General features: G+C 50.7%; 1 protein-coding gene across 1 annotated transcript; it reads right to left on the bottom strand.

The window, feature by feature from the left end:
* Positions 1-1,280: 1,280 nt before the first annotated feature.
* FST (follistatin) lies at positions 1,281-11,145 on the bottom strand. Its single transcript, XM_078675066.1, has 6 exons — positions 10,967-11,145; positions 8,023-8,214; positions 7,498-7,716; positions 5,029-5,253; positions 3,045-3,275; positions 1,281-2,340 (listed from the first exon to the last, which is right to left on the bottom strand). The coding sequence occupies exons 1-6, from the start codon at positions 11,049-11,051 to the stop codon at positions 2,261-2,263; spliced, it is 1,032 nt and encodes a 343-aa protein (XP_078531192.1). The 5' UTR covers positions 11,052-11,145; the 3' UTR covers positions 1,281-2,260.
* Positions 11,146-13,091: the final 1,946 nt, after the last annotated feature.

Here is a 13,091-nt window from a genome sequence, read left to right as displayed (position 1 = left end):
AGGCCTGGATTGTTTGAAATGGGGGAGGGTCACGTCGCTACTTAGGTGCAATAAACAGATAAGCTGCGGTCTTAAGTACAAATGGAAACCGACTCTTCCACGCTTCCGTTTCATACCCTTAAAGCACACCGTACGGAAGAACGAGAAAACAATCCATGCAAACCGCGGTTAGTGTAAAATATGAAATAGGCGGACGCACTGAAGTCAGTGTCCGTGGGAGGGAAAGCAAATTCTCCAGGCTGTGCGGGGGACAGTTTCTGGATAAAATTAGGGAGTCCCAAGTCGCTCACTAGTGGCTGACTTTTCGGCCTGTTGTGCCTCTAGAGGAGACTGGGGGTACTTAAAATGGTCTGCGAAGTCTGCCTCGATTGTCACATTGCCAGAACTTCAAGCGTATACAATATGAATAAAGCTTACAAGAAATAGCAAGTTGCCCAATCCTCTTGCGTATTATCTGCGGTGTTGCAACAACACAAAGTGAACTGAAACTAGAAACCAACTTTACGTCATTTCCCGCAGTCTCAATTTATGTGCTTTGCAGGTGACATTTGGGCTTTGAAAACAGGGCTTTCTGTAAAGTTTCAAAGCCCGCTGATGAGTCGTGCACCTAATTTGGTGCACGGTCGCCTCCCCTCCCCCCCCCCTTCATCTGGTATGCACCATGCAGAAAAAGAAACTAAATAAAAAACAACATTGCACATATAACACTTTCAAATAACACGCGTTTAAACAACACTCTGAATGTTGTGGTTTTTGCTGCTGTGGTCGCTAGGGTTTCCCATTTCCCAACATTTTTGTTTCACTTTTTACTTTGATAGGCTATTATAGTGCAGGCTGCCACTCGGCTTTCGCCTTGGATAAACTCGGATTTCCTTAGAAAAATTTCCTTAGAACGTCTCAAAGTTGGGAAATGCAGGAAGCGCCTGGCAAGCAGAGTGTGGGAACTCGGCCTCCAAGAAAAAAGGCCGGGAATGGGTTTCATAGAAACGGGGGGAAGGTACAGACTGCTGGTTTTCATTGGCCCTGGCTGTGTAACCCCGCCCCTGCAGCGTCCAACCAGACGAGGCGGCCATATTGGATACAAAACATCCCTCCTCCAACCTCTGGAATGTACCATGTGTACACACTTTTCTATCATCCTCTTTTTCGACACTGTTGTGCAATGAGTAGGGTTCTGTGCTTTCTCACCAAGTCTTTTCGTTTGAACTGCTGGCTCTATAAAACGTGTGACAATTATGCTTTTACTTTTAACTCTTTACAAAGAAAAGGAAACGAAGAAAGACTTTATAGGCAAAATTTCATGTTTATTGTTTTCACTCATAACTTATTTACAAATACACATTTATACTTTTATATACACCGCACATTTACATGGTAGAAAAGTACAAAACTATATATTTAAATGATTTCTTTCATATTCAACGTTCCATGTTTGAAAATATAAAATTGAACCAGAGGGAAAAAACATAGTCTTGTGAAAAGCAAGAAACTTGATCCGATAAAGCTCTGATATAACTTTAAATAAAAAACAGAAAATACAGCAGCGCTGCTGGGCTATCTCAGAACTATAGACTGCACAGTAAACACATAAACATTACTTGTAACATAGGACACAACGAAAGACCCACCCACCCTGCATAAGCTCGTTTCATTGGGTCGGATACTTTAATGATTTCACACATCCAGTTTTACACCTCTAGTCACACGTGAGGGGAAGGGTTGAGTAGTTGCTTTAAGATAGCTCAGTGCACCGCGTGTTTATTTATCTCTGGTACACCTTCTTTCGGTCAGCCAACATTCCTTGTAAACAGAACCCGAGGTGGGGTCAGGGCGAGGGGGGAAGAGGTATATGTACAGAACGACAATAAAATCCAATAAATAAACATGAAAGGTGCTGACATGCGAGCTGGTTAAAGAATAGACAGGTGTGTGACACTGGTGAAAGCAATGCTGGTGATTTGAGGGGTAAGCTTTGAGGAAATTACATTTACAAGAAGGATTTTTATTTTTATTTTACAAGCAAGGTCTCTCAGAATAAATAATACTGCTCCTCCTTTTATTTCTTCAAAACAAGGTGTACAGTCCGCCAGACACTTAATGTATAAATTATAAATCATGACACAGTATAAATAAGGGCCTACCAGTCTCAACTATATGTATCCGTTTCCCCAAATAAATAAAGCATACACGTATTTACAGTATGGACAGTTGGGGGAGGGGGGTGTGGGGTTCTTGGCCGAGGGCTGAAGTTTGTTTGGTTTTACCAGTGAAATGTAGATATATGGAAGCCGTAGTCCTGGTCTTCCTCCTCCTCCTCTTCCTCGGTGTCTTCGATGATGGCTAGATGGGGGAATACAGGGGAGCTGTTGTTTAAAAGGGGCAACAGCAGCAGCGCGGAAAGCTCAGAGCATGATTTGAAAGCCCTTGCAGCACAGCCACTATACAGCGTTGCATTCTACCAGGCTTGCACCGGTGCCCCCTGGCACCTTCTGTACTGTGAGTGACCCCTGCAATATCTAGAGTGTCTTAACTGCGGAGAGTTCTGGAGGCTCACCCACTGGCCAGGCTTTGGTTGGCGGTCCTGAAATCAGATAAAAAGCGCTCTTGTGGTCTATTTCTGCTGCTTAATGGTGTGGGGTTAGCACAGGCCGCTGAGGGTCAGCAACCCAAGGCTAAAGCGGGAAAGCTCTTTTTGGTGAAGTTATGGCAACCAAAGCGTTAATAAAGCACACACAGCCAGGCACATCGAAGCCGACAGATTAAGACACAAACAGAGGGATGGAAAGATGTTCTCAGGCAACCCCTTGCTAACAATGGTGCTTTTATTTTGGGGTAATCGCGGCCTTGGTGGTGTTTGAAGCAGCTGGCCACTGGCTCGTCCAACATCTGCCAGAATTTACCTATCAGACAATTCGGACGCGAATCGGTGCGCGGGGTTTCTCGGCCCCCCTCGCTTTTGGGTGGAGGGCTGCACATCTCCATTACCGAGGGATTGCCTTCAGAAGCCTGTAAGTTCTGCAAGGGTACCGTAAAATCTCACTTACAGTTGCAAGATCTCGTGTGCTTGACCTCCAGGACCACTCCCAGGGAGCAGGCCGCCAGCTTCATGGCGCACTCGCTCGGATAGGTGGTGTTGTCGCTGGCGCACACCGCCTCCTCGGACCTGCTCTCCGGGCAGAGCTCGTCGCAGAGGGCGCAGCGGCCCCGGTTCACCTTAGCATCCCACAGGCACTTCTTGCCGGCGCTGCAATGGATGTCCTCGCAGGACTTGGCTTCTGAAAGAGAAAACAGTGGCAGGTGAAGGCGCTGTTTGCTTTAGGCGCGCACAGACGCTGCGCATGAGCAATGCGTGAAACTGGCGCTGCGCCAGAACCTCGCGAATTTGTGCATTTTTAATTGGCTATGCCTCACTACGTCTTTGCTTCACGGGCAATGAGATACAGTTATTTGTGAAACGGAGGTCTGCTTTATTGTTCAAAAGCCCCCAAGAAGTAACATCCCATTGGAAATTAGACTACAGATCCTTAGAAGAGAAGGGGAAAACTCGCCAGCCCAAGAATGATGGCACTATTAAACATGACGGTGGACATTTACAAAACACGTGGTTCTACACAGCAAAGCCATCAATGGTGCCAACATATGGTGAGCTTTTGTCATTCTCCAGTGCTGGTGGCCTTAGGATGCCAGCCACCATAGGGTGCACGAGTGTGTGTGTCAGTGTGCAGTTCTGTCAAACATAGGTATGTACGGGAAGGGGGCCTTCCATTAGGAAGAGTGAACTTTCATATTTTACCCACTTCGTGTAGTGTTTCAAGCAGCACAAATGCAAAGTCTGAAAAGTATGGGGTAATTACGTTAAGCCTGACTTGAATCCCTGTCTACAAATGTTATTAGCTCGGGACTTGAGTCAAACCCCATGGGTGGTTACACGGGAACACCCAGATTCCACCCAGATACCACCCATGGAACGGCGCGTGATGCGGTGCTGGTGCTACGTGGTGTTACTATAGGCAACTTTCCAACGCAACTGTTGACTGCTCCCCCCCCCCCCTCCACCCCTCTTTGGGGTTTATTTACTTAGGATGTGTATGTGGGGCACAGACACGACACTGAGCATTGCATAAAAGCAGGGGGGGGGGCGTTAGCGCACCATGCAAAGGACTGCACACCCTTCCTAAATAAACCCTAAAATGCCTTTTGCCATGTCATCAGAGGCAGCAATTAGAGAGAAGTGACCACACAGAGACACTGGAGTGACGCCGCCAGACAGCGGCCTTCTGCATTAAGGAATATACCAACTGGTGGATGAATGGTCAGCTTTGGAATATAGCACATCTTGCACCTACTCGTAACATATTCATAGGGACCGGACAAGGACCAGGAAACATCGAATTCTTGCCGGGCAGTGGGTGCAGATGTTGCACCGAGTGGGGTGGTATTCCTGCAGGCACGTGATAAGAACAGCCCTTTTAACAGGTGTATTTCGGAAAGTGCAAAGAAGGGCGCTCTGTAAAGTCCTAAATCTTCCTCGCCTCCCCCACAAGGCACAGCAACGGGTTCCTGTCTTCACCCACGTGGCTGTGTGCCACACCTGGCCTGAGGACCACACATGATGCAACGCACACTCCTCTAAAGGGACGAGTCACAGTAAAAGAGCTGCTGGGCCTACTGGCCACAGCGCCAGACAAGTCCATCTGTCCTGATGGAACACTCAATGGACCAGCGACAAATAGAAACTCGCTGCTGGTCGCACACGGGAAGACGACTCATGATCTGCTCTTCCGACAGTCCCGATTAATTGCAGTTTAATCACGGAAGTAGTTGTTGATGTCTGTTGGTTTCACTATGTTTGTCACCCCAGTAAAATTGAATTTTCTTTTTTCGGCTGGGCGTAAATAGTTAGTGTCCAACCCCTTGTGAAGCCGCTAGAAGTTGTTTGCAACATATTATCAAAAACAGTCTCCACCCCGGTCCCAACCCTTGAGTCCAGGGACAGCAGATCATCTCTTCCACAACCTGCATACTTACTTATGCACTTTCCTTCGTAGGCTAAGCCAATGGACCTGCCCCGCAGGCATGTGGCCTTCCGCAGGTGGCAGGCACTAGCATAGGTCACTCCGTCATTTCCACACAGGTACATTTCCGGTGTCGTGGGCTCCGGGCAGATCCGGTTACACGTCACACAGTAGGCGTTATTGGTCTGATCCACCACGCATGTAGAGCTTCCCGGGCACAGCACGTCCTTGCAGGTCTCTGGAATAAAGGCAACGAGGCACAGAGATCAACAGCAGGCCCAGCAAACCGGAAACAAGTGGGTAGAACGAGACAAGACACACCGCGGGCGGTCAGCCTGATGCAATGCGCAAATGGTTAAGGTGCCGCTGAAACTCTAGGTAACGACCTGATGGAACGTGCAGCTGAGAAATGGGCCTTAGAGGAGACCGTACGGGCTGTTCTAATGGCCACATCTAGTCCCAGCTGAAACCAAAGGACACCAGGCTAGCAGGATGTTGTACCAGGAATCCACTACACTGTCCTTCGATACACCTCAGCTGATCCTCAGAAACCCATGAGCTGCCAACAACCATCCGTAACTGGTGAACTGGCGTGACCCTACCCCTCCATCTTTCAGCTGCGTGTGGCTTTCGGAGGTGCCCTGCAGTGCACTTCATTATTGGAGCACGGTGCGCCTTATTGACACTAGGCTGACACTTTGGAACCAAAGGCGCACCACACCGGCCATACACAGCGCGCCCCTTTGGCATTACGCGGCACAGCTCGCATGTACTCCTTAGTGATGCACTACAGCACGCCCCTTTGAGATTACGCGGCACAGCGGATACTCCTTAGTGATGCACTACAGCGCGCCCCTTTGGCATTACGCGGCACAGCTCGCAGGTACTCCTTAGTGATGCACTACAGCACGCCCCTTGGAGATTACGCGGCACAGCGGATACTCCTAAATGATGCACTACAGCACGCCCCTTTGAGATTACGCGGCACAGCTCGCAGATACTCCCTAGTAATGCACTACAGCACGCCCCTTTAAAATTACGCAGCACAGCGGATACTCCTAAGTGATGCACTACAGCGCGCTCCTTTGAGATTACGCGGCACAACGGATACTCCTAAGTGATGCACTACAGCGCGCCCCTTTAAAATTACGCGGCACAGCGGATACTCCTAAATGATGCACTACAGCGCGCCCCTTTGAGATTACGCGGCACAGCGGATACTCCTAAGTGATGCACTACAGCGCGCCCCTTTGAGATTACGCGGCACAGCTCGCAGATACTCCTTAGTGATACACTACAGCGCGCCCCTTTGAGATTACGCGGCACAGCTCGCAGGTACTCCTTAGTGATGCACTACAGCGCGGCTCTTTGGATTACGGCAGAGCTCACGGATACTCCTTAGTGATGCACTACAGCGCGGCTCTTTGGCATTACGCAGCACACCAGTTACTCCTTAGTGATGCACTACAGCGCGCATATTTGCCATTACATACCACATCTCATGGATACTCCTTCTGATGCACTACAGTGGGTCTCTTTGGCATTACGCGACACTCAGGGATACTCCTTTATGGTGCACTACAGCGAGCCTCTTTGGCATTACCAAGCACAGCTCGTGCATACTCCTTAGGGATGCACTACATAATGCCTCTTTGGCATTACACAGCAGCGCTTAGGGATGCTCCTTAGGGATGCACTACAGTGCGGCTCTTTGGCATTACGCGGCACAGCTCACGGATGCCTCCTAATGATGCACTACAGCGGCCCCTTTGAGATTACGCGGCACAGCTCGCAGGCACTCCTTAGTGACGCACTACAGCGCGCCCCTTTGAGATTACGCGGCACAGCTCGCAGGTACTCCTTAGTGATGCACTACAGCGCGGCTCTTTGGCATTACGCGGCACAGCTCACGGATGCCTCCTAATGATGCACTACAGCGCCTCTTTGACATTACAAGGCTCACCGGATAATTCATATGGATGCACTGCAGCGCCTCTTTGGTATTGCGGTGGTATCACACACCGAACCTCAATGACACTATACAGTGAACTTCATTGGCACTATTCGCTGCGCCTCGTTGGCACTTTAGAGCGCATCCCTCCACTACACAATGCACTTCATTGGTACATTATAATGCACCACACCGCCCCATGCAGTTTACCTCTAGGACACTAACCAGCGCGTCTCACTTGCATTAAACAGTGTACCTCATCGGCGCTATATCATTTACCTTCCAGGAGCTACGCAATGCGCGTCATTAGGGGTGCATAGTTCACCTCATCGGCGCTACACTAACTAAAGAAAGCTCCTGGCTGACACTAGTCAGAGCATCCGACGTAGTCCCTAACTGGCACTCCACAGTTCATCATTGGCACTATGTACTATGCCCCACAGCACTGTATTGTTCAGCAGCAGGTCAACATCGCTACAATGAGCCCCCACACCCATCGAGCCGATGAAATCACGCGCAGGGTTCACCTACTTTTGCACTTGCCCTGGTACTGCACTTCCAGCTCGGGCTGCCTCTTGCAGCGCGCCTTGAGCAGCGCGCACTCGTCCTTGTAGGTCTTCCCGTCCAGCCCGCACACCGGCCCCTTCCAGGTGACGTTGGAGCAGTCGGGGGCGCAGACGCACCGCAGCTTGTTATATTTGTTTTTCTTGCACTTCTTCCCGGGCCCGCAGTCCACGTTCTCGCAGGTCTCTAGGGAAGAAAGGAGTGTCAGACTCGTGCATTTCATCAGCGGCTGTAAAACAGAGTCGGGGGCAGACGCTGTGGCAGGTAATCTTGAAAAGAGGGCCAGTAATCTCAGCTCGCCTATCCTGAGGCCTGTGACCCCAGATGCTCATGTCTGAGTTATCACGTATTCCTGTCACTTATAACCAGGCACAAATAATCAAACAGACATTTCCTTTAAAAAGTGCCTTTTCTAAATGCCTTAACACTTCATGCCTGGCGGCGCGCGGTAAGGGAGCGCTGTGAAGGGAGCGCGCGCGCGCAGAGCGCTACCTTTGCACGGGAGGCAGTGCGGCGCCCCCCCGTTGAAGATCATCCACTTGAAGAGGGTGCTGTTGGGCACGTCCTCCTCGGTCCACGAGGTGCCCAGCCGCCCGGTCTTGCAGCACTCCTCCTTGCTGAGCTCGGTCCGGTAGAGCACCTGGCAGCGGCCGTTGCGCCCCTGCTGCAGCCAGCAGTTCCCGGCTGCAAGAGAGAGCGCAGCCATATCAGTGTCAGTTACAGGCCCAGACACAACACGCGCGCAGCCAGACTGTTTACCTTCACGGGTCCCCTTTCAGCCCCGGCGAGCTGACGACAGTCACGGGGCAACTGTCATCCGCAGCGGGCAGAAGCAGGCACAGCGCAGGCACAACAGGCACATCGTACCCCAAGGCAGCGGTCTGGTGATCATGAATCATTTCCACACAAGCGGCACACGAGCAGAAACAGGCGCAGCACAATTACACACACGTGCTGCACGCGAGCAGAAACAGCACAATCCACAGGCATAATTGCGCACTCGAGTCCAGTGGGCTTGTTGTCGTGAATGATGTACACACGGACAGACAGGCACATGAGAGATACACCGCACTAGAAGACAGCGAGGTGGTCTTGACACAAACAGGCACAGCGCAGTTTCTCATCACTAGAGGGAAGCGAGCAGTCCATGACCCATACCCACATGCAGCACGCGGACAGAACCAGGCACATCACAGGGATATCGCTAGAGGGCTGGTCATCATGACTGATTTATACACAAGATGCACACGGACAGAAACAGGCACTTCGCACTCGAGGGCAGCAGGCTGCTCACCATGATTTATTTGCTCGCGCGCATGGGGTGTTCATCCCCTTCTTACCATACAAGGTAGCTTGGATGCAATCCCACTCGCGCGCAAGGGCCCCTGCCCACACCAGAGTGTAAGGCGCGCTAGTGTTATTGTGTTTATATTCACACTGTCACGGCCACACACAACACCGCTAGTGTAAGGAGTGCCGGGGTTGTAGCGGCCCGGCGTTCATTATACCAAGAAACTTTCTGTTTTAGATCTTGACTGCTAGTTTTTCATCGGGAGTAGCTATATCACGCAAGGGCGGTTTCGTGTGTGCTCCCACCGAACGCTAGTTTTCAATAAGCCAGTGTGCTTGGGGGCAACCGTGGAAACAGGGACGCCGTCAAATGATTTGAACAGAAGGCAAAAAGCAGAGAGAGTGTGGCTGTATACAGGGTTACGTGGCTGTCAGGGGTCCCTCCCTACTACAGACGCAGTCTGATAGTGTACGAGCCACTCCAAGTCCCGAGCCACCGGTGCAAAGGCGCATGATTCTGCACAAATGCCCCACGCGCAGAGCGTTCGTGTCTCTTGTGGTCCTGTGTAAAGTAGTGAGGGCTTCGGGGCAACAAACGAGCGGCCACGACTCCCCTGCGCAGCACAGCGCCTCCCGCTCCTTGGTGTGGTTTCTGGGAGAGACGGATTGCACTTTAATTTGAAACAGTTTTCCTTCGTAACTGTAATCTATATTGTCATTTCTGGGTCCGAGCCAGGGGCACGCTGCCAGCGCTGTTCCCCGGCAGCAAGAGTGAACAGTCGTGATAGTGATGGAGCGTTGCTGGCGGGGCGGCGGGACCCCCCCTGTCGTGGAGGGTCTGAGGGGTAGACCCGGGGCTGCCTCTACTCTGCGCAGGCAAACAAGTAACACCCGCGCGATCCGAAAGTTTCAAGCGCCCACTGTGGGCCACGAGCCGCCGCTCAGTGGGCACCCTTACGAGCGCACTGCAACACAACAACACGCAAGCAGCACCAGGCACCTGCCTGTCAAATTAACACGAAGCGGGAGAGAGCCCCTTCCTTGCAGTTCACCACGCACCAGCACTTTGCACGCATCGGCTTATCTTGTTACCATAAAGTGCGGTCAGTCTGATGATAGTGAAAACACGTGTGAGCTAGTAAAGAAAAACTCTAACAAGCAATTAAGTGTTCATCCACCTATATGCACACGCAGGCACTTATATGAACATACAGCTACAATTAATATACGCACACGAATGTGGCATATAGTTAATACACGCAAGTGTGTGTATATGTGTGTGTGTATATATAGTTAATACACGCAAGTGTGTGTATGTGTGTGTATATATATATGTATATATATATACACATACATGTGCATACATGCACATTTATATTATATCACTTACAGTAGTGCAGCTCATTCTTCCACGGCTCTGAAGCCTTTACACGGAAAACAAAAAACGGGGCGGGAGTTATTTACTCTACAACTTTACTTCGGGCCACAAAAGTAACGACCTCCTGGTTGAAAAGTTAAGACTCAAACACGCGGCTTTCCTGTTGCTGTTCTTCATGTTCCAATGTTTCTCTATAAACTGTGAGCAAAGAGAGAGAGAAGTGCTTTCTTCGAAAATGTTTACAGAATCTTCCCTGGAGAGTGCATTGGGACTTTTGCGGCGCCCGCGGGCAGGGCTCGAGCCGTGGACTTGTGGTCCAGCTGCCTGGCGGCCCGGTGCCGGGCCAGCGTCCCAGCCTCGCCCCCGCAGAGCAGCGCTCACTCCCCGGGCAGAGAGGGGCGCCAGGTTCCGCGCAAACCGGAGAACAGCGCCGGGCGTCCGCAGCAGCCAAGCCCTCGCAGTCCCTTCCAGCTGGGATTACTCACACCTTACACGGACAATTCCAGCATTTGCAGCCCCCAAACGGCAGATTGTGGTAGCGAAACGCTTTCCGTGGAGTGAAAGGTATACGAGCGTGGAGAAAAAACACGAAAAGTTGAGGAATTCTTGCGTCGGCGAAAAGGAGCGCATCGCCTTAGCCAGGGAGAGTTGTCACGACTTAAGTGACACTTATGAGGGCAGCTCAGGGTCCAAAGAACAAGAGATACTGATGAAAAATGAAAAAGAAATGTTTTAAAATAGGTTTATAAAGGGGTCTGCAGTGCTTACCGTGGACGGTGCGCCTGTCCAGGAGGTGGCACAGGGAGATGGCGAGCAGCAGCAGCATGCCCGGCGGGATTCTCTGGGTTAACATCCCTGGTCGTGGCGCAGCAGAGCAGAAGGGCGCAGCAGCAGCCTGGGCGCAGCGACGGGACAGTGACTGAGTCTGTCTGAGCCAGCGGGTGCAGCTTATCAGCGCGCTTATTGAATGAAAGCCGGGCGAGTGCAGTCTCTCTTTAAATCTATACTGGGGTCTTAGCGGGTGGGCGGTCTCACAGCGAGAGGAAGAGCGAAAGAGAGAGTGCGCGCCGGTGCCTCTGGGGGTGGGGTGGGCTACAAAGTTCTCTGTAAATGAGAGGTGGGCGAGACAGCAAATGAACAGGGGGACCTGGCCAAGGGCCGGGCTCGCATCCTAGAGCCCGTGCGCGAGCCAGCCTGAAAACGTGTAATATGTAAATCATACAATTCACCACGTGAAATCTGGTCAACTGTCTTCCAAATTCATAAAAAGTGTCTTTATCACGTGGAAGTTTTAACATTAAGAAGGCACATTTAACATTGCACTGACAAGCAGGTATTAAAACTGACCGTTTTGTACAGCTGGTAGTCTGAGCTCACACATGTTAAAGTGCTTACCGCCCCGATAATGAAGAAAAAAAGAGTTTAGATTAAATAAAGTGTTTAAGAGCACACCATTTAATTGGGGAAGCCGCGATTTACTCAGGTTTCTCTGGTATCACTTTCTATAAATCAGCCAGGGAACGGGTCTCTGTTTATCTTTCCTCGTATAAAGGCTTTGTTTTGAGCTTTTAGGCCCTGTCTGACCTTGACCCGAAGGCTTGAGCAGCACTCAACATACAGTCACATGCATTGTGCCCAAAATCACAGGATGAGGAGCCGACGCCAAGACTCGAACCCGAATCCTCAGTTCCACACTCGGCAGCTCTGACAGTTATGCCACCTCGGGTGGATGAAGAGGGGCTGGCAGAAAGAAGCCACTGAGCCAGAGGCAGGCCTCAGACTGGGCGCTTTCATTGGCTCGCCACCTGTACAGTACCAGGTAACATTTCCACTGTTTGAACAAACCCACCAGTTGCAGTTCTTGAGTTTTAACTGCATGTTACATGTAATCTTTTGAAAGGGGTAGGGGGTGGGAGGGGTGCTCCGCCCCCTGCTGTTCGCGTAGAAGGGGGAGTGGGAGTGCACAGAGCCGACTGGGACCCCAGCGAGAGAGAGCTGAAGAGAAAGAGGGGGGAGGCACAGCCACTCGTAAGGAACCCCTAGGACGGGAGAGCATCTCACAAACACAGGAATCTTGTCGATCAAAGTGAAACAAACGCCCAGAAAGAACCATGCGGGGAGAGGGGAAGTTGTCCGCAGCTCACAGCACCTCTGACCCAGCCCCAGTGTCTGCTGTCTAATGCAGACTGTCAGTGGGCAGTGCAGAGTGACAGTGAGTGGTGGCAGCTGTGATGAAGGCAGACTAGTATAATCTGACAGTAACATGTGACGTCTACAGTTTGGAATGTGTACAGTAACAGCTACTGCAATGATGCTTGACAGTGTGAAGTGCCGTCTACAGGCATGACGTCTGAGTGTGAAGTGATGTCTGTGAGGAAGACCGACAGTGTGCAGTGACGTCTACTGTGACGAAGTCTGACAGCATACAGTGACGTCTACTTTGATGTAGCCTGACAGTGTGCAGTGATGTGTAATTTGATGGAGTCTGACAGTGTGCAGTGATGTGTAATTTGATGGAGTCTGACAGTGTGCAGTGATGTGTAATTTGATGGAGTCTGACGTGTGCAGTGATGTGTAATTTGATGGAGTCTGACAGTGTGCAGTGATGTGTAATTTGATGGAGTCTGACAGTGTGCAGTGATGTGTAATTTGATGGAGTCTGACAGTGTGCAGTGATGTGTAATTTGATGGAGTCTGACGTGTGCAGTGATGTGTAATTTGATGGAGTCTGACGTGTGCAGTGATGTGTAATTTGATGGAGTCTGACAGTGTGCAGTGATGCGTAATTTGATGGAGTCTGACAGTGTGCAGTGATGCGTAATTTGCTGAAGTCTGACAGTGTGCAGTAAAATCTACTCAGTGATACATTCTGGCAGTGTGCAGTGTGAGGTCT

This window comes from Lissotriton helveticus, chromosome 2_1 (assembly GCF_964261635.1).
Source record: "Lissotriton helveticus chromosome 2_1, aLisHel1.1, whole genome shotgun sequence".
Classification (NCBI taxonomy): Eukaryota; Metazoa; Chordata; class Amphibia; order Caudata; family Salamandridae; genus Lissotriton; species Lissotriton helveticus.
Note: the sequence above shows the minus strand (reverse complement) of the source record. Positions and strands in the feature narration are given on the sequence as shown.

Coding starts and splice junctions, on each gene's coding strand:
- FST (XM_078675066.1), bottom strand. CDS start 11,051: ATGTTAACCCAGAGAATCCCGCCGGGCATGCTGCTGCTGCTCGCCATC. Junction 8,215..10,966: donor GGACAGGCGCACCGTCCACG/GTAAGCACTGCA, acceptor TCTCTCTTGCAG/CCGGGAACTGCTGGCTGCAG. Junction 2,341..3,044: donor GCACACGAGATCTTGCAACT/GTAAGTGAGATT, acceptor TCCCCCATCTAG/CCATCATCGAAGACACCGAG.